General features: G+C 35.3%; 2 protein-coding genes across 2 annotated transcripts; both read left to right on the top strand.

Annotated features, from left to right (window-relative positions):
* The first annotated feature begins 5,956 nt into the window (after window positions 1-5,956).
* LOC127878403 (prostatic spermine-binding protein-like) lies at window positions 5,957-6,944 on the top strand. The gene is made up of 2 exons (XM_052424928.1): window positions 5,957-6,011; window positions 6,556-6,944. The coding sequence occupies exons 1-2, from the start codon at window positions 5,957-5,959 to the stop codon at window positions 6,942-6,944; spliced, it is 444 nt and encodes a 147-aa protein (XP_052280888.1).
* Window positions 6,945-8,769: 1,825 nt separating this feature from the next.
* LOC127878402 (neuronal acetylcholine receptor subunit alpha-9-like) lies at window positions 8,770-22,280 on the top strand. Its single transcript, XM_052424927.1, has 9 exons — window positions 8,770-8,812; window positions 10,300-10,451; window positions 12,573-12,617; window positions 14,861-14,970; window positions 17,275-17,489; window positions 18,444-18,770; window positions 19,475-19,580; window positions 19,842-19,938; window positions 20,731-22,280. The coding sequence occupies exons 1-9, from the start codon at window positions 8,770-8,772 to the stop codon at window positions 21,100-21,102; spliced, it is 1,467 nt and encodes a 488-aa protein (XP_052280887.1). The 3' UTR covers window positions 21,103-22,280.
* Window positions 22,281-22,761: the final 481 nt, after the last annotated feature.

Genomic DNA, 22,761 nt, shown 5'->3' with positions numbered 1-22,761 from the left:
AAAAATGTTGCGTTACCTATTGTATGTCAGATTAAATTTTGTGTAACAACTATTATACCTATCTTAACATATGGTTGTGAAGTGTGGGGAAATTTCGATGTGAACTTGCTTGAAAAAGTCAACACTGATTTTTTGAAATACATATTAAATGTCAAAACTTCAACTCGGCATATTATGACCTATGGTGACCTTAATAGATATTCAAAAGTTATTGGTTTCTAGAATAACATAATTGTTAATCCTAACAAATTCTCATCATTGTGAGAATACAATTGTCTTTTCATAAGCATCTTTTAATGCGCCACGAAACAGATATCTACTTAAGAAATATCGAACGCATGTAAGGAGTGTAAAAATTGATTTACTATTAATGAAAACCGTTCTTTGCAATCTTTGATAATTTATTACAATTATCTTAAAAATAGCTACCTGGCAAACCCCTAAAAATAAAAATAAATTCAATAAAAGTGCATATACTAAGTTGTATCAACATTTGTTTGTACCTGTACATTTGTTTCATGGTGTCACATATATTTGCACTAACTCAAATATCACATGACCCATAGCCTGGGCTTTTTATGTCTATATATTTGTAAAATCATCAACATGTGTATACGCTTAGGATCAATAAGCTGTTGAAACTGGTAATTGAAATTATAATGTTGATATAGCAAGGATATAGAAACAGTCTTACCTGACGTCTGCAAAAGAACGGACACTTGAACAAAAAAACACGTATAAAAATTCCAGCCTTTCAAGTTTCGTCCTTTCTACAGCGTGTATCGCAGCACACTAATATCTATCAACAAGCGGAATAGCATTGGCTCGTTGCGTTCAATACAGCATTGACGTTGCTTTAGGATCTAGCCAATCGTGATACATCGACTATCCGTGGAGTCCTCCGTAAGATAAAATCGTGTTTTTCTCAATCGCTATACATCGACAAAGTCCGTCGAAAGATCTCGCGTTTAATGAGACCCAACTTGCCTTGATACACTCAGCACGGTGCCTAACCAATACCTATAATACCGGAAACTTTTGTGCGTTTCCGGCTAATACGCGAAACGGCACCGGATTATAGCAGAAAATAACCAAAGGCAAAATGCAGGATGAGTCTAGTATTGGAAGTGGAAATGGCAACAACAAAAAAAGCCAAATACTATTGCTTACGGAACATTATCAGTGTTTTTTTTTATGAAATATTCGCCGTTATTCGGCCCCATTCCCCCCATCTTTAGAGTATATATTTTTCCCCCACATATTTTTAAAATTCCCCTCTTGGAAGTGTTATTCAAATTTAATCAATACCTCTTTTAAATATAATATAAAATAATCAAAACGAACAGAAACAAATGAGCCATACCTATCCCATAATCATAAAATAGTTTAAAGACTAAAAGTACTTGCTTTTTTGTAACTAGAGTAAAACAAATAAACTACTACTAGTTTGCAATGTTGTAGGAATCATTCAGATATATAATAAAATCGAAGGAAATTACAGGCAACATAAAAAACGTGAGCATTTGCGGCTTAAAAGGTTCGCATATTGATTTAACGGGAATCGGATAACAGACGAAACCATAAAATGCAGGCACCGAATAAATTCCGGAAACTGGATATTACAAGAAATCAATTGATACATATACAGATGATTACGTGCTTTTCAGCAGATTTTATAAACAGCATGTGCATATCGTGTGTTTAATATAGTACACGTACCTGAAGTGGGGACTCAAATTGATATGAGTTGACGATTCGGAATGTATCGATGTATATTCGCACTTTTCTGTGAACTTCTCCCTCCAACGACCGATTCATCAATAATATGTATTGTCTACTAAGAGAAACATACGAAATCCGGATAGCGCCATCTATAATCTCGCCCTTTATGAACGCGACCGTCGCACTTTTATATGCTATATCTCGCATACAAAATGGCGACGGTCGCGTTCTAAAAGGGCGACGGTGACTGTTCAATGGGCGACGGTCGTGTTCAATGGGCGAGAAATCGCATATAAAAGGGCGACGGTCGCGTTCTAAAAGGGCGACGATCGCGTTCTAAAAGGGCGACGGTCGTTTTCAAAGGGCGACGGTCGTGTTCAAAGGGCGATATATCGCATATAAAAGGGCGACTGTCGTACAAGGGCGATATTTCGAGTTAAATATATCGTGCGTCGCCGCGACTGTCGCGCAAAATATCGTGCGTCGCCGCGACTGTCGCGCAAAATATGTCGCCCTTGATGACAGAAGGGCGAGATTATAGATGGCACTATCCGGATTCCGTAGAAACATGAAGAAACCTATAATTTTGTCGAACCCTCTTGCGGAAAACTCGATAAAGGAACAATGGTCTAGTATATGTGCGTGCGTGTTTCGATCGAGCTTGACCGGGCTGGTAAATTGTCATTCATAATGAAATTAAAAATTAATTTACCACAAATGTTTACAATTCATTAATTTTCCCTAATATTCAATAAAATTATAATTTATAATTACAATCACTCCCAGGTAAATATAAATAGTTAATAAACAACGATAAACAATACGACAACAGTTAGATTGTACAATGATGACTGCTGAACTGGTCAAAAGACTTTTTTCACATCGCTATCAAATCGTTTATATAATTTAAATATTAAACAATCAAATGGGTGTTATATGTTATACATATTATTGATGAATCGGTCGTTCTACAATAACACGCGTTCTAAATGCCTAGTTTTAATAACCCTTTTCAGGGTAAAGTAAAGACATTTTCAAGCGTTTAGACAGAGCGTTCAGGGGCTTAGGGACGACAAATATAAGACCCATTCATGTAACAATTTAAATTCAAGAAATTCTTTAAATATTTACCATATCAACAGAATCCAATATTTTCTTTAAACGAACTATACTTAATTCATTAGTCTCGGCCCTTAACCGGTGCCTACTTCAGGCATTATCCGGTGCCACCAATCGACATATAAAAAGTTTTTATAAACACGTTACCTTTGTTAATTTAACTTTCTTACATGTAAACTGTACACAGTTCGTTCATTGTCTTCATCAAACGTATATTTATAAACATAAATACTAACGGTATTTTACGGAATCCGCTTAGTGCCATCTATAATCTCGCCATTCTTTCATCAAGGGCGACACTAGACACAAAGCGATACACGACATTCGCGGCGACGCACGATATATTTAACACGATATATCGCCTTTTGGGCTACCTATACAAGGGCGATATATAGTGTTAATTATATCGTGAGTCGTCGCGACTGTCGTGAAAGTCACGTGCAACCAGCGGGAAAAAATTTACTGTCCAAAAAATACTGTCGCCCGCTACCTTAGCAATCACGTGCGAAATGGTAAAAACCTATACTGTCCCATTCGCGCATGCGCAGTACGCAGTTTTGCATTTCCGTTGTATTTGGATAATTAAAATAACGATTGTAGCTGAAACTGTGCTGTAGAATAGATTAATGCCATTATTTAAGCTTTGACAGGAAGTCAGGAGTCAAAAAAATAATCAATTTAGTATAAACGACACGCTTTCCTCAATGGCAACTTTAATCCAATGCTAATAACAATAAAGTTACAACAATATACACTTCCAGTGTCTGTTCTTAAGGTGTCATGCATGAAAAACACACAATCCGAAATTCGTTCGATGCTTTAAATAAATATTTTACTGGTAATAAAACGTCCATAGTGTTGTCCCAAAATGTTTCGTCACCGAAATGACGTCACACGAGAACGTCATAAATTGCGTAATCAAGTGATGAAAATAAAATACGGAAAGCTGGTTCCGTAATGTATTTTTTTAGAAATAATTGACGACTAAGAAAATTGATGGGATAAATCGATAACTAGGTCCATGCCGAATAAAGCGAAGTTCATTTTGCTCGGACCGAAAATCTGAACCACTCAAGATATTAATGCTTGTTCATTGCTGAAATTAAATACAATTATTGAATATTAAAATTGTTCATGGTTTATATAAATTGTTCATGTTTGAAAATTTTGTTTGGTATAATAAAATAAATATTACATGTCTGACAGGGTGACAGTAAATTTGTCAACTTTCGGAAAAATACTGTCAACCTCGGCTTCGCCTTGGTTGACAGTATTTCCTCAAGTTGACAAATTTACTGTCACCCTGTCCGCCATGTAATATTTATATACTGTATCACTTCCAATAGGATTGCAGATTTGTAGATAACGTTTAACTTCAAGTAAGACATCAATATGAAACCAGAAGATTTCTTTTCAGTACATGTGTAATCATCATTTATTGGTTGTCCAGATTATTGACGAGCAACATTTATGTCCAGTCTATTGATACATTAATGAGACGGTATTTTTGTTGCTGGTATTGTTTTACCTTTTAAATACCTTTTATAATGCTTTATCAAATAAATTATCGGCATAAATACAACTGCATACAGTGCAAACAACAATTTTATAATATTTATATTGGCTAACAAAAACGCTTTTGAAGAGCGCAAAACGTTTGTCTCATATTGCTTTACATGGTTTCAGATATAATATAAATGACTATTATATAATTATATTCAGATAAAGTTCACACTGTTACTTTTGTGCATGTCTAATATGATTTAAACAAAAAATACATTATGCACATTGAACCGTAGAATCGAACAACTAATAACTCAACCTAGGGAACTCAGTGTTATAATCAAAATCGTCATTCCAAGCAATTTTCCTATCATCAAATATACGTATATATAAAATATTTATGTAATATTAAATATTTATTTATGGCCAGATTGAAGTATAAGAAACGAATAGCTTGCTTTATTAATCATATACATTGTAATTGCTGATCAGACATAAACATTATTATAAAATAATATTATAACAAAAGATATATATACGACATGATGCACATGCTTGATGACGTGAAAATATCCCTTTTCAGTCTTCCCTGATTTTTTGAAAAACGCGACATTGGACAGGCGATATTATTACAGCGAAATTGAACAGTACAAATATCGTGCGTCGCCGCGACTGTCGCGCAAAATATCGAGAATTGATTCGCGTGTTTAGTGTCGCGGTCTGAAATTAGACCGCGATACACGAGATTCGGATAAAATGGGCGATACTTGAATAATAAAATATCGTGCGTCGCCGCGACTGTCTAACAAAATATCGTGCGACGCTTCGTGTGTCTAGTGTCGCCCTTTGAACGCGAGACACGACACACGAAGCGATACACGAAATTGTTTAAGACAGTCGCGGCGACGCACGATATTTCTCGCGACAGTAGCGGCGACGCACGATATTTCTCACGATATATTTAACACGATAAAACGCCTTTTGGGCTTCCTACACAAGGGCGATATATCGTGTTAAATATATTGTGCGTCGCCGCGATTGTCGCGCAAAATATCGTGCGTCGCCGCGACTGTCGCGAAAAAAATCGTGCGTCGCCGCGACTGTCGCGAAAAATATCGTGTGTCGCTCCGTGTGTTTAGTGTCGCCCTTGATGAAAGAAGGGCGAGATTATAGATGGCACTATCTTGATCAAGAGTGTATTTTAAACGCTTAATTTACACACTATTAACATTTTGTTACTGTAAACGTGTACTTCCTTAAGTGGTATTTGTTGAACAAATGCAATATGTTTGCATTCACATATGGCAGAAATTTTGAAATTTCGATTGGCGTTCAATTTTCCCGCAATACTAATAATCCCTAGAAATCTATGTTAACTGTAAGCTTACTTAGCCAAGACGTAAAAAGTACAGTGCAAGAATGCCATTTGTTGAAAGTTCGATCAGTTGCTGCATATAGAAGTTAATCGAAAACCAAAAATACCCAGCGTTTGTTTTGAATATATAATAACGTCATGACGTCACTACGGTATTAACAATATCATGACATCATTTCGAACAATTACATAGTGACGGCGTTATAAAGTTTTCATAAATAAAGAAGAGAAGAGCAAATGTTCGATGATGACGGTGTCGATAGAGATGACCATCATGATGTTGATGATAGAGGTGACGATGCCAATGTTGATAGTTCATTTGTTGTATGACGATGATATACATGACGCTATTGTTGAATATTATTTACATTATTATCATAAAGAAGATGATAAAGATTACGTTGGTGATGAAGACGATAGAGATTACGATGGTGATGAAGATGATAGAGATGAGGATGGTGATGAAGATGATAGAGATGAGGATGGTGATGAAGATGATAGAGATGAGGATGGTGATGAAGATGATAGAGATGAGAATGATGAAGATGATCGAGATGAGGATGGTGATGAAGATGATAGAGATGACGATGGTGATGTAGATGATAGAGATGACGATGGTGATGAAGATCATAGAGATGACAATAATGAAGATGAAGACGATAGAGATTACGATGGTGATGAAGATGATAGATATTATGATGGTGATGAAGATGATAGAGATGAGGATGAGGATGAAGATGATATAGATGAGGATAGAGATGATATAGATAATGATGGTGATGTAGATGATAGAGATGACGATGGTGATGAATATGATATAAATTAAAATAATGAAGATAAAGAAAATAGAGACAATGATGATAATGAAGACAAAATAGATGACGACGGTGATGAAGAATATACAGATGACGACGATGATGATGAAGATGATAGAGATGACGACGGTGATGAAGGATATACAGATGAATATGTTGATGACGATAAAGATGATGATGATGATGATGTAGATAATAGAGGTGATGATAGTGATAAAGATGCTATAGATGTAGATGGTGATGAAGATGATAGAAGTAACGATGGTGATGAAGATAAAAGAGATGACGATGGTGGTGAAGATGATAGAAATGATAGTTGGGATGAAGATGATAAGGATGAAGATGATAAGGACGATTATACAGATGACGATAATTTTGAAGATGATAGAGATGAGGATGATGATGAATAAAATAGAGATGACGAAAGTGATGAAGATGATAGAGATGATAATAAAGATAATCTAGACGAGGATGTTGTTTACGAGGACTGAACTTGAGATGAAAATAATAATTATAACGAATTTGATGACAAAATTGAAAATGATGACATTGATGATTGGACTGGAATGGAAAAAGACAATAAAGTCGATGGCTGTACGAAACAACTAGTGAAAGCTATCTTTATATTGCATAGAACACTATTAACATGTTTAACATATTTTACATACTTGTTTTTTTTTGTAATTACACATTCTTTCTTGTTTTTTTCTGCTTTTACATTAAAGAAACATATATATGTTCATACCTTAGATTATTGTTTGTATGTGATTATGTGATAATTACCATGTCATATTTATTGAGGTTTAAGGGAACCGCAATTTTTGGAAAGCCATTGATCTCCAACTTAGGAAATCTAGATATTAATCTGTATATAATAATATACTACGTATCAGTTTTGATTCACTGACCACTTTTTTATCGTACACATACACCAATACAATATGTCATAGGAACAAATCTTGTACACATGTATACGCTTGAACATTGCGATAAGACGTAAGTTGTTAAATGTGTCAACTTAAAATAGTTTAATATAATTGCAGGATTTAATTGTACAATCAATGGACTGTATATGCATACTTATTAAATAATAAAAGTTGTGATGAAATTAAATGGGCAAAATGAATATAATACACATTAAATGGAGCTGTTGTAAATAAATAAGTTGCGAACACAGATACATAATTTCTCTTTCTCAATGATTCCCAAATGGAAAACAATTCAGAAACAAACATTAACTTTACCTTTCATGATTAACTTTATGCATTAAATGTATTAAAATGATTCTAACCCTCTTTTGAACTTAACATATTTGACATTCTAGGAAACCAGCAATATAAACTCGTTTGACGTGAAGTCAAACATAATGTGTACGGTCGTTTCACATACGCATTGTTCGAGCACGTCGCCCATAATTAAGAGAAACACACAACACTATAGCATTTTCATTATATATGATAATCTTTTATCTGCTTTTTTATAAGGGGAAGTAATTAATTTATAAACATTGGAGTTGTATTCTAGAATATGCATGCGTAAAGCTTGGACATTATCGACAAACTATACAAATTGAAATAATTAACAGCTTCTAACAGTTACGCTTGTTTAAATAGTAATTTCCCTTCTTGGTCAAGATTTCTCCAGTAAATGCACTTTTTCTCAAAGAAACTGACCGTTCAAATGGCATAAGACCCATTTTCGCATGACGCATGTCATACGTTGTCACCTGTCACCTGGATGAGCTTCTCAGTGGTGGAAAATATGAAAAGTGAAGTGAAATTAGCATATGATCATATCTTTTCAACGAAGATGACATTATAAACAAATATTAATATGATTATGTAAAGTCAATACAGTATTCAATAGTAAGTAACATAATAAATAACGCATTAATCCAAATATAGTTCACTAGATACTAAACAAACACACTAATCGAAAGCAATTATATAGTCATGAGTAATTATTTCAACTACAATTACAGTGGTCAGTAACTTAAGTATTGCCTTCGTGAACAATTGCTTCATAATTATGCACCGTGTTATGCCCTCTTCGTCAACGTACGCCATACGGAGATGTATCTACCGGCAACACTGCAATCATTGTAATTAAAATGGCGTTACTTGATGCCATAATATACTCAAGTTGCACGCTTTACTAATTAAATGGTTGAATATTTAGAAACCGGAATTTAGTTGCACTAGTTTGAGGTTGATATCCAAAGTGTATGGTTTAGAAATGGATGCTTTTGTTTTCCTGATGATTTCCTCATTTCTAACAGGTAAGACAATTGAAATTTTTATCTATCTTTTAACTCTTTCAGTGCGGGAACCAGATTTTGAAGGCCTCTGCAAACAGTTTGGATCCAGATGAGACGCCACAGAACGTGGCGTCTCATCTGGATCCAAACTGTTTGCTAATCTGAGAGTATTTTTTGAAAAAAATCGAAGAAATGCTAATTTTAGAAATTCAGCAGACGACATTTTAGCAGACGATAAATTTCCCAGCATGCAAAGGGTTAAACTAAGCGACAATAATGGTGCGACTATTCGCACTATTCTGGGAAACGCCATTGTTCTTTTATTAAAATACAATTAATTCGTATAATTATTACAGAGTGTTATCCGAGTGAGTTTTTGCTCGAACAACTTTGCATTCCAATGAAGGAAACTTTGCCATAGACATTCGCATCTTTAAAGTGTTACGCTATAAACTTTAAAGCATACGAGCTAACAAAAACAAAACTTTCAGGATGAACTAAGACATAATTTAAAATAATGACTCCTATCATTTCACATATCATTTCACATATTTATTGGAAGCTTCGATGCGAAAAGGTATTCAGCGAAAACAGGAGGTTCCGCTACAATGATTCTCCACCAGTTATGATACTTCGCGCACAAGTCTTGACCGTTCGATTTCTTCGTAACTGCTTGACTAAATTCAGATTTTTTTTATTGGAAGCTCCATTACCAAGAGTAGATATTCAATGCATCACAATTTTCTGCTGCAGTATTTAGTTATTGAACGTACAGTACATTGTATTTCTTAAATAGGTGTAATTTCTCCGTAATTTCTCCGTAACTGCTGATCTGATTTTTATGAAACTTCGAAAGCAATCTAAGAGGGGTGCACCGCACCAAAATGACGCTTGCGATTCTAGTATTTCTTCAGTGTTATGTAACTTAAAAGATGAAATCAGAATATACAGAATGGTCGTCAAATTTTCCCAAAATAGTGGCTAGAATATGAGAATGTATGCGATATGTAAATTAATAAATACGACGTGCAGAACACGATTTTCCCTGCGGTACTGTGCTTTGTTTATTAATGAAATACATCTACATATTTTAGCCACTAGTGCTATCTTGCCATTGTTTATGTCAAAATGAAAATTTAATTCACAATCTTTTATGAACAATAAATACTAACACACACTAGGATTTGTTGTGGATCAATATACGGTAGCTGAAATGCTATCCACATAATAGTGTTTGTCGAAAAGAAAAAAAAGTGAGAAAAACAACAAGCATGTAATCGAAAATATTTATTATGCAATGAATTAAAACTTTTCATCATTGTCTATAAATGATTTGAACTGTGCAATACCATCTGATGTGGACGAATAGGAATAAATTGACTTATAACAAAAGTCGATTTCTACTGCTAACTTTTTTTACCTATCTTAGAATTACAATAACTGCCAACAACCACCAATATCTCTTTCCCAATACGACCTTCTCGTTTAAAATGATTTTGTTTTTTCAGACTCTGTCTATAGCGTGTCCAATCAGGTTATAAGTAAGAACCTGCGTGACTTCTTATTTACCGGATATGACGTCAGCATACTTCCACAGTGTACTTCCGGTGAGAAGGTGACGCTTAATGTGGACATGGCGCTGAGGCAAATATTGGAATTGGTATGCATGCCATGTTTTGGAGCAATTCTCAGATTATTAAACAAAAGCGATTGTCAAAATTCCACTTCGCAAAATATCAACAACGTTAAATGCTCTAAACAATAAGAAATGACCAAAAGTGCATACTTCAAAAAACAAAAAGATTCCAACGTTGAATAATTGTTTCAAAGGTTTTCTACACTGGTTGAAATTGGTACATTACATAAAACAAATTTAACCTCATTTTAAAATTACGTTTGCATACAATTATGTTAAAGAACAGAATTGTATCTATGTTGTTGTTGTTTTTTCTTCAAAATTACATCACTATTTAACAAGCACGTAATGGAATCACCAACTAGTAATAAGCGCTTCAAACACAAAAACAGTAGTTACAAAATGTACGGTATGTGATATCTGTGTATTAAATCAACGTGTACAGCAGTTTACAGTTCATAACTAGAGTTTTTAACATATTTATCAAAGTACTGACAGTACTGGTGTGACGATGCTTTTGAAGAGTATTGATATAAAAACATCTATTTTAGTTTATCTACATCACCACAATTGTGTATGTGGGTACGAACATTTTAGGTAGGAAACAAATGGGTACAAAAATTTTGGGTACAAAAATTATGCCAAAAAAATTGGGTACGAAAAAATATTTGGTTACGAAAAAAAATTGGGTACGAAAAAAAATTGGGAACGAAAAAAAAATTTGGGAACGAGCAAAAATGTGGGTAGGGAAAAAAATGGGTACGAAAAAAATTGGGTTCGAAAAATGTAGGGTACGAAAAAAAATTGGGGGTACGGGGAAATATTACGGGGAACTTGAACCATTCAGCGAAACTGGGAGGCGGGTTACATTCTAGATCAAACATAACAAGGAATATCTTTAAACAGATATTCGACGTGTATGTTCTGTACCACTTATCTTAAAAAACGTTCTGTTACAGTAAAACGTTTGTGGGTTATAACATTACGTTTCAGCATATAACTTCAAAACATGACATGCTCTTCAATTACACCATGCTCTTTAATTTTACATGTATATCATACCAAACTTTATATTTCGTTGTTTCCTTTCCTAAGTTAATGATGCTATGCGTAAGGACGTGATTTCACATGCCCATGTGCATGAACATATAATTGTTCTCTTTTGATTATTGTTTTTTCTCTAATCAATAAGCTTAGGCATGCATGTTCGTTAAGTACGGCAATAATTTCATGATGATTCCCAAAAGGTATGAGCACATAGTCGTAAGAGCACTTGAATACGTGAGTTCGCCCATGAACACATGGTAAGGTTAACTAAATCTCCGCGATATGACCTAATATGTGTTTAAAACAGCAAACAATATCCAACAAACGAATGAATTATCAAACATAGTATGTGCACTGATGTGGCTCTGTAATTTATGTTTGAAAAGTTTATTAAATATACAAAATGAGAAAGCACGCATCAGAGCGAGTTTAACAGATGTCAAACGGCTATTATGTTGTTTACATACCATAGTCGCTACAACGTTTACAAATGGCAGGTTCGAAATAATTCGTTTTCTTTACACACATGATCGCGTTGAAAGTTAATTATACACGTTTTAATTCGCAATTTATTTACTGAATCACGACAAATGGCAAATACAATACAGAAAATGCATAGTTGTTTCATTGATTTATAAACATATAATGGATTGAATATAACTGATTTAAAATTAACATTTTTATACTATTATTAAATCTTTTTCCCAGAATATGCTGTCCTATATATAGCTGAGCTTCCTATACCTTTATCAATGATAATCAGCGAGGTATGCCGATTAGAAAAATCGAGCTATCTCAATAGGACTGGCTCGGTCTTTTACATAGGTCGCCATTGTGAATAATTTTTCATGGTATTATAACTTAGACGAGCTGCTTCGCAGCATCGTCAAAAAGTACGCCGGTACATAGTAGAACAGTTTTGGTACATTTTCAACGATATTTACGTTTCGAAGAAGTAAATATCAAAATACGTTTTATTGAATAAGACTGCATGGGGTAAACTTGTTCAAATTTCAATTTGTTTGTTATTGTGTTTTTCATAAATGTACATGTTTTGCGTTCGAATGTATCAAGTCTAACTGAGACTGCTGTTTTCAGAACGAGAGAGACCAAATACTGACTGCAAATATTTGGATGAGAACTGTAAGTGATATTTTATTGATCACAACTATATACATTACAAGATAAGTATTGATGCAAAGCATCAAAGAGCGTCGGGAATTTCAGTGTAAAACGCACTCAATGAAGTTACATGGAACGATTTTTTCTACTGTAAATATTAATATATTGGCCGATTATTTTAAACAAAATAGAAAAAGATACTGGTATAACCATTATCTATGATTTTGTGTTATAACCCCCAAATAACCAGTATCTATGATGTTGTGTTATAACCCCCAAATAACCATTATCTATGATTTTGTGTTGTAACCCCCAAATATTTCATAGTTCATTTCATTTGCATTGGTTTCTTATTTTTACTGGCATCCGTGTGCAGTTTTCATTAATGGAACAGAACTGTGTAGGTTTTAAAAAATCTGCTTCATCTTGTAAGCGCTATTTCATATTTTTCATTTTTCTCAACGTCAAGGTGAGGTGATTCTGAACTTATTCTTACGTTGCTCATTTACGATAGGGGTTGAGTACTCATTGATATGAAAACAATGTAAAAGTTTTAATGTGTTTACGACCCCCCCCCCCCCCCCCCACCCTCTCACACATATATTTCATGGGCATAATAAAAAAAAATGGTTACAATAAAACAGCATATTTATTTAAACTAAAATGTCTACATCAAAACAAAAAGTTAACATAGAACACAAATAAAATAATTTGATTATACTAGGGCTCGAACCTTGGGCCTCTCACATAGGAAGCGCGCGTGTAACCACTACACTACGGAACCGCTTGAAAAATCACATTCTAACTAAGATATTAATAAGCTATTAATAGTCGGTTTAAATGTTAACCCGGAAGTTTAAACGCTGGATAGTGAGCGGGGTTAAAGGTCCATACCAAAGGGTCCATACCACTGGCAAGATACGGGTCAGGCCTGCGGCCTTCTATATGTGGTTCTTTAAAAAAAACTGTAGGAGGACTTGATAGTAATGAGACGGGGTGCTGTGATGGTGCTCCTCATTGATAAGCGGCTGCTTCCTTTATCAAGACTCATTATTACAATTAATAATACGTGTCGCGCTTTGCGCTCTATAGCGCCGTTATTAGTAACTAGGTGGTTGCTAGGATAGTGGAACAAAGAAGTTTTGTTTTTATACAAAACCAGAAAGTTTCACCGGTTCGCGTATTTGCCCAGCCCCTGCGATCTTTTATTATTGCCCAGTCCCTGTGATCAGTTATTAACTAAAAAAATTAGCTTTGCATTATTGGCAATAAATGTTGTAGTAAATGTAATAGGCACAAATGCAGTACTTATTTACACTAATTTACACAAAAATCACCACTATGCAAGATATTCTGACAACAAACATATATTCATTGATCCGTAAAATAACTTCTCCTCCCATAAGCGAAAAAAAACGTATTACAGACTAGTCGCCGTACTTCAGTGTGACGCCGATAAGCAAATTTCACGTGGTAAGAAACATTACCAGAACGTGGAAATTCTATGAAACCAGGTTCAACATTTTAGTTATTAATTTATAGTTGTTAATTAATACCGACATCCAAACTCAAGTTATGGAGCGCCAAGTCTCTTTCTGTGTTTTATGTCATATCGGCCTTGACCTTGATCCAACTGGCCCCAAATGCAAACCCAAGCTAGGTCTTAATTTAAGCTAACAAACACAATTTTAGAACAATATCCGCATTAAAAAATTGAGCGGGAATCGTTTTAATTTTTTATTAAAAGTGACCTTGACCTCGAGTCCTAACTAGTGTCGCGTTCTGATAAAACAGGGCATAATGCATGTGCGTAAAGTGTCGTCCCAGATTAGCCTGTGCAGTCCGCACAGGCTAATCAGGGACGACACTTTCCGCTTTTATGACATTTTTCGTTTAAATGTAGAATCTTCTTAGCAAAAATCCAATTTAGGCGGAAAGTGTCGTCCCGAACTGCACAGGCTTATCTGGGACGACACTTTACGCACATGCATTTAGCCCAGTTTTCTCAGAACGGTACTCACTAGATCTCTAAGCAAGATATACATGTGAGTTGCCTACACACAAAAGCAAATGTTTATTATCAAGAAAAACGCAGTTGAGAAAATGATTCCGTGTGTAATGACAAATCCAAACAAAAAAAAGACAATTGGTATTGCGTCTTGAATATTTAACGTGTAGTTATCAAATATTCGGACACAATAACATCTGCTGTTGTGTTCAAGTTGTATAATTGTTTCGTTCCAAACAGTATCATATCCTTACAGAATTGGAACGACTGTCGCCTTCAATGGGACACCATCAGTTATAACAACATCACATACCTTACTGTGACCTTCCACGATGTCTGGAAACCAGATACAACACTTTATGACAGGTATCTGTATCAATAACTGGCTGCACATATCAATAACTGGCTTCCAATGATTTTGAAGCAAGATATAACGCTTTATGACAGCGTCTTATATTTTCCAAACTGGACTTCCCAGATGTCTGAAATGGACACAACATTTTATGATGTTATCACTTATTTAACTTCCAATGATTTTTAACCAGGTTTTCCGAAGGAAAAAACTGGTTATCAGATTGGCGAATGCGGGCGGGCTGGCGGGCTGGCTGGCGGGCTGGCGGGCGGGCGGAACAAGCTTGTCCGGGCCATAACTATGTCGTTCATTGTCAGATTTTAAAATCATTTGGCACATTTGTTCACCATCATTGGACGGTGTGTCGCGCGAAATAATTTCGTCGATTTATTTAATGTTTTCCGGTGGTTTATAGAGAAATATCAGTGAATTAAAACTGATAATTTCACTGTTTCAAACAGTGAAAATTATCAGTGAGAATTATCGATAATTTTCATTGTTTACTGTGAAATGACGTCATTTTTTTGACGAAATGACGTCATTATCCCAGCAAAATTCGTTAGTTAAACTCTTGAACAATGTATATAAACTGTGAAAAATGCATTAAATAAAAAGAAAATTTGTTGGATTCGGTGGATTATCGACTTTAATTCACTCGTGATCATAGAAAACATATATTTTCACTCGTGGCTGCGCCACTCGTGAAAATATTATTTTCTATGATCACTCGTGAATTAAAATCGATAATCCACCGGATCCAACAAATATCCTCTATATCTCCAAGGTCAAGGTCACACTTTGAGTTCAAAGGTCAAAAATGGCCATAAATGAGCTTGTCCTGGCCATAACTATGTCATTCATTGTGATATTTTAAAATCATTTGGCACATTTGTTCACCATCATGGGACGGTGTGTCGCACGAAAGAATCACGTCAATATCTCCAATGTCAAGGTCGCCACGACTAAAAATAGATTTTTTTAAAAAACAAACTTACAAAGGGGGTTAATTTTGTTTGTTCATTTCAAAAGTTCAGTTTGAGTTTTCTCAGATTTTTCTCACAATGAAAACCCGGTTTTGTGACAATTTTGTCCCTTGTTTATTATTTTTAATCGTTCATGAAATTATTTGAAATTACAAACTTTAGTCGAGTTTGTCATTATAAATTATGTCAATTTCCTTTCTTATGATATCCGACAAAATGTAAAAGTTCATAAATATTTCAAGAAAACCAACGTGCTTTAAGTTCTTACGCTTAGGCTGCGAAGGACTGCGTGGGTTTAAAGTTGCGCAATCCTGTTAGATATCATGCAATACGTTCAAGCGCTGGTGTTGTGCATGAAATGTCTTGACGATCATGTTCAACAAAACAAACAATAAAGTGCACTTCTCTCTGACTATGTTCTGATTGTAAGTAAACGCCATGAACGTGTTGACAAGAATCACGGATGCTCAAACAGTCAAACCCTCCGGTAGATACATCTTAGATTATTGGGCGAAGTGTCAAGATATATTTCAAATTCAACCCTTGTTAAATGCCCTTATATTAGTTGCAATAATTCACGTTCAGCATTTTAACCCAGAGGGTTATAAAGGTTTGCTCTCAGCGCCGCCATATCAAAAATGTTCAAAGGCTCTGGGAGTACGTTTATATGGACAAATCCTTATAATTATAGTTCCAGTGCCGACTTTCTTTGTATCACTTAGAAACTTGTTTGTACCTGTTTTCAGTATTACATTATAAGTTTTTCATTAATTTAACAAACATGGTTGTCTTTTACAATATTTTGTTACGAAAATAATATTAGTGATACAACCTTGCCTTGTCTCAAATCCGCAAAAAAAAAAAAATCCCGAACAATCAGAAAAAAACGCGCTTGAACGAACAATCGCCTCAATGATAAATGTCCTGTATTACATTGCACAGTTTTCAATTGATTCCAATGTTGAACATCGTATCAAACATTTTAGCGTTTTAATGTTTACAACGTTTGATTTGATTTCAATACATACATTAACCCATTTATGCCTAGCGTCTAAAAAAAGGCCTTGGCAAACAGCGTAGACCTAGTTGAGACGCCACCATATGCGGCGTCTCATCTGGGTCACCGCTGTTTGCTTAAAGGAATTACTGTAAGAAATATTCTAAATACAGAAATAAATATACTAGACATCCCTAATTTGGAAATAAATCGATCCAAGTAAGAAGGATGGGAGAGTCCACTTGGCATAAATGAGTTAATTAATGTACTATAAAAATACATAATTAACAGAAAAAACGAATGACACGTGTGTATGTCGTAACATAATCCCTCTTCAGCGCCGGGGAAGAGGTCATGTTTCCGGGATGGGAAGACTTCCGGGTATCCATATCCAATTCCGGTCAAGTGACCTACAACTTCCCGTCCGTGGTTAAAAGTATATGCAGGGTCAATGTCAAATACTTTCCGTTCGACACGCAGGAATGCAACCTTAAGTTTGGGTCATGGTCGTATAACGGATTCGACCTTGACATTGTCAACAGAAATTCAAACGGTAGCTTTTCCTCTATTCACGCCTTTGAAATCTTATTTTTAATTGCACTCGGTTAAAGTAAATTAAACATTTTTGTTTTAAAATGTTTAAAAAGTTTTTTTAATTTCTAAATTTTAGTTGTGTTCTTTACTTTAACCATATTGAATACATTTAAGTAGTGGATTAAGAGACATTTTCAATATAATGCTTAATATGACTAGAACTATGTCTGAAGATGACAACTATCCCCCCTCCGATGGCTGTTTCAAGCAAGTGCAATACTTGAGTATTAGTACAATAAATAAAAAGATTTTTTTCGTTCCGTAATTACATTGAAAAAATACAAAGACAAGCAGCTTGACGTTGATTTATTGCATCTATTGCCTACGTTCATGGACAGATACGCTTGCATAAAAAACCTACAAAAACAGCACTATTATACCGAAGTCCTTTGGCACACTGTTAATTGTTTGCGACACAATGTACGTATTTAAAATGTTGTTTATATCTAAAATCTACCTCAATTCAATGGCATATAAATCTGCAATAAGTAGCGCGAACAAATATTACGTTATTGACCTAAACGGCATAACCGACATACCTTAAACTAATAACCAGAATGATTAAAAATCATACGTTCCTATTTCTCTGAAGAGCTGTTTAAAATAATTTATAAGAATAAAACAATAAATATTTCTCTTAAAATGAATGTTAATATAGTTTTCAGATAGTGCGCGCCTCTTGCTGTGTACATGTATACATTTAGTTTTTTCTGTTATCTTTGTAAGATTTATGAATTTTTCATTGAACAATGTATCAATTTGTTGTTTGTGTTTTGAATGTTAATAGCTCTATTCATATTATGATCATTTGTGGCAGAAAAATATTGCGCCCAACGTAGCATTTATATAACGTCTAATGGCAAGTATGAATTGTACGCATACTCGTGTTTAAGAACAACAGGTATATTCTCAGGTGACCTCGATAACTTTATTGAGCACACCGAGTGGAAAATACGCAAACTTCCGGCGGAGCGTCATGAGTTCTACTACAACTGCTGCCCGGAACCCTATCCTGACGTCACCTTTACCATCGTCATGGAGCGGCGGCCAGCGTTCTACCTACTTACAATGCTGCTCCCGTGTATTCTGACGTCATGTGTGGCGGCGCTGGGGTTTCTGCTACCGGTTGAGTCGGGCGAGAAGGTTTCCCTGGAAATCACGGTGCTTTTGTCATTGGCAGTGTTCCTGTTGTTGGTGTCTGAATCGCTACCGCCATCATCCGACGATTTCCCCGTCATAGGTATACCAGAATCATCTTGAGTGATAATTGAATTTATATACTGGCATGTGTACTAGGAATCGGTATATGACCCCGATACGTCTGTGAGTTTGTATCCATTCGTACCTTTCCTTTTGTAATGGATTTACCGGTATATCTGTCTTCTTGTTGATTAAATTTCTTTAACAGATATGCATTTGCACTAATCTTCCTCTGAGATAATCAATCTTAAGACATGATATACTAAATTAAACTGTGTGGTAATTGGTATGTGACCATTCTGACTTAAGTATTGTGACTATTTGATCCATTCATGCATTGCCATAGGCAATCGATCGTAGTTATGACAGCTGTTTTTATTTATCAGATGCAAATGTATTCGTTAAAGAACAGGCAGTCGCATAGTAAATAAAAGCAGTACATTACATACATCTGGTAGGTCATTTATCATATACATCTGGTCGGTAACTTAATATATACATCTGGTCGGTCATTTATTATATACTCGGTACATCTTGTCGGTAAGTTGATATATACATCTGGAATGTCATTTATTATATACATCTGGTCGGTCATTAATTTTATACATCGGGTCGGTCATTTATTATAAACCTCTGGTAGGTCTTTCGTTATATACGTGTGGTTTTATATACATCTGGTATTGATAATAAACGACACTGACAAATCATGCATTTGGACACTTGTCAAATGATTCTTCTTCGCAGGTTCGTACTTCGCCTGTTCTATGGTATTGGTGTCTTTCTCCCTGCTTCAAACAGTCTTGGTGCTTAACGTGTTTTACAGGGGAACCAATGGACGCAGGGTACCGAGGTAAAATGTGTAAAAAGCAGTGTGGTTTATTTTGCAAACGATATATTTATCATATGGGAATATGATTTGTCATTCAAAACATGTTAAACTAGGTTAAATATTTAAGTATGTTATTTCCGTGGACAGGTTTTTAAGCTGACCGTTAACACCAATAAAAAAACGATTGGACTGAAGATTAAATCCAAATTTTCTTAACTATTTTATGACTACTGAACAATCAACACAAAATTGTTTGCTCACATTCAAAGAATTATGTTTCAGATGGGCAAATGTGTTTTTTCTGCAATTCTTAGGACGTGCGCTATGCATTCAGTCAAACAAAGTAGCGGTGCAATCAGACTCGACGGACGAAGAACAGGTGAGATTTTGCCATAAACAAAACGCGCCCCGAAAATTATCCCAATATATGTGAAAGTTGCATACGGTGTGCACGAAGAAAAATGTGTTGACTTTCTGGTGAGAAGTTGTAAAAGCGCCGCGAATGAGAGAGTAAATATTTAATTAATTCCTGGCGGCTATTAGATGTCCAAAATGTGCTTCAAAATGGTTGCATTAATTTGACTAGTTTGCATTAAGCCAATAGCTATTTTTTTTTGTTTAAACTTATTTATTTAGCTGGATAAAATCGGAAGGCATATTGAGATTTTATGGAGAAAAGTCTTGGTATCTTAAAATAAGATTGGATCTTGAGAGTGGGGATGGCACCGGCACCCACTAATCGATTTGCAGGAACCATTACATAACTACATACTTCATTACCACTACATCACCGCAGGCTTTATAAAAGTGTCATGTTATAATGCAGCATGTTCACCGGGAATACACTTTGCTTCCTATATGGAAGTCCTACTTTCAAAGATGTAAAATATGAGCGCCAAGCGAAAATGGGTTTTATGCCGCATGCGCCAGCGTCGCTCCAGAAAAGGCTGTGCATTCGCGTTGTCTTCTCAGAAGCTACCTGTCTGATATCAAGTCACGCAAGGTATTGTGGTCGTATTTGTGGACAGGCTAGCTCCCGATAACACTGCGCCACTGCGCAGGCTAGTCTGGATCTACGCTAGCCGCAGGTGGCAAGGCGCGGCTCATATTTGAGCATGTATAACTTTGATTAGTTGATCCTCAATAAGGTACAGTTCTTTCTTTTTTTAAGTTTCCTGATGACACAAACAACGCGGATAATAGCGTAGTTCCCATTAACGTCAAGGGAGACGTCCGAAATCACAGCAACATATCTACTCTCAAGTTTCGCGCATTTGAACTTCAAACCACCGGGATTTACCGAAACCCCCATTCTCAACAAACCAACATTCAGAATGACCGGCATGAGTTAGCAAATGATTCCAGTGACTCAGCTACAACAAATCTTAAGCGTATAGTGGGCCACTTAGAAGAGGATCATCTCAATGAGAGCATTAGTGCCGAATGGAGGGACATCTCTAATGTGATGGACAGGTTCTTCTTTATTCTCTACGCGCTGGTTACGGTGATCACCACGATGTCATTTCTACTCCAAGCGGTTTAGGAAAACAATTCGAAAGATCAACAATGCGTGTGTGTGTTTTTTTCAAATTGAAATTGTTGTTGTTGTTTTTTTAAGTTGCAGTTTAGTTATGAATCCACTGTTCATAGTCCGAACAGCTGGATAGTGACGTGACAGGTGGACATGAAGTGTGAAATGACTGATCTACGCAATGTCATTTATGCAAAGACAGAACCATTAAATTATTTCAATTTTTATTGACATATTACTTAGTACGCAACTATATCCCTTTACAAGCCTCGTAAGAAATATTAAGAATATTTAGCATGTATAATGATTTGTCAAGAGGTGTCATGTATGTTCATAATGTATATTGAAGGTGCAAGATGCATTATGAATGTTCAAGTCTAGTATTCCTGATATAATTTATGAAATATAATACTGCAAACTCATGTATATATTCTTTGGCAGGAAATTTCGTGTTTAAAAGATATAACTTCATGGGCACGTCCATTCGTGGATAACTGACTTTTCCAAAAAAGAAAGCAATACAGCTTAACTGAACTAGCGTTTTACCGGAAATGTTCAGGATCAGAAAAGTAAACAATGTGATGTATACCCCTTTGTCAAGTATCTGGATGTATCTGCATTGCACGACAGGATGTTTGTGATTTCGTTAGATTGAAAGACTTTCGTCTCTTATTTAGAATAAAACAAGAATAATGATAAGGAATATTTTTCGTCGGGATCTTAAATTTTTGGATCTGTTTTACCGACGAAATAAAAACAATATTTTATTAATGATTTTGCAGTTCTATTAACTTTTATAAATGATTATTTGTACATACTTTTTTAGTTCGTATCACCTGTATTTAGAATTGCAATTAACTTTTCTCTAAACACATTTTAAGATTTTCTTGTTTTGTCTGTGGTGCGTCGTTTTATACGACTTTCAATTTACCCCCCAGCTACCCGGGTATTCGCCAAAGAAATAATTATGATCCAAAAGCACTAGTGCACGGTGGTCAATAAGGCCTTCATGTGCTCTGGTATTCTTGCAGAGAATGACGCGGTCGCCCTATTCATCTACATTTTATATTTGTTACCACTTGCTTATGTTTAGCAATATTAAGCAGGGGCAATATGATATTCCGCATAGAGTTCGCAATGGACAAACAGGACTATAACAATACGTTCACTTGTTTTGACTGTGGTTTCGTTTAAATCTGAGTAAGGGATCACAATACATGCACGTGTACGTCTTACCGCAACCAATGAAGATGAGATTGACAAACATATTATCGGGTAGACATTAAAGGTGTACTACGGATAATATTCTACTGAGAGAACTTAATATATATACATAAAATGTCGTGTGTGTTTGTTTCGTTGTTTGATTAAGTGTACTAGCTTTCGGCCACACTTAACCCATTTATGCCTAGCGTCTAGAAAAAAGGCCTTGGCAAACAGCGTAGACCCAGATGAGACGCCGCATGATGCGGCGTCTCATCAGGGTCTGCTCTGTTTGCTTAAAGGAATTTCTGTAAGAAATATTCTAAATATAGAAATAAATATACTAGACATCCCTAATTTTGGAAATAAATTGATCCAAATTAGAAGGATGAAAAATGAAGAAAATGCTAATTTTAGAAATTCAGCAGACAACATTTTAGCAGACGACAACTTTCCCAGCATGTAAAG

Source organism: Dreissena polymorpha, chromosome 4 (assembly GCF_020536995.1).
Source record: "Dreissena polymorpha isolate Duluth1 chromosome 4, UMN_Dpol_1.0, whole genome shotgun sequence".
NCBI lineage: Eukaryota > Metazoa > Mollusca > Bivalvia > Myida > Dreissenidae > Dreissena > Dreissena polymorpha.
This window is presented reverse-complemented; position numbering and strand designations above follow the sequence as displayed.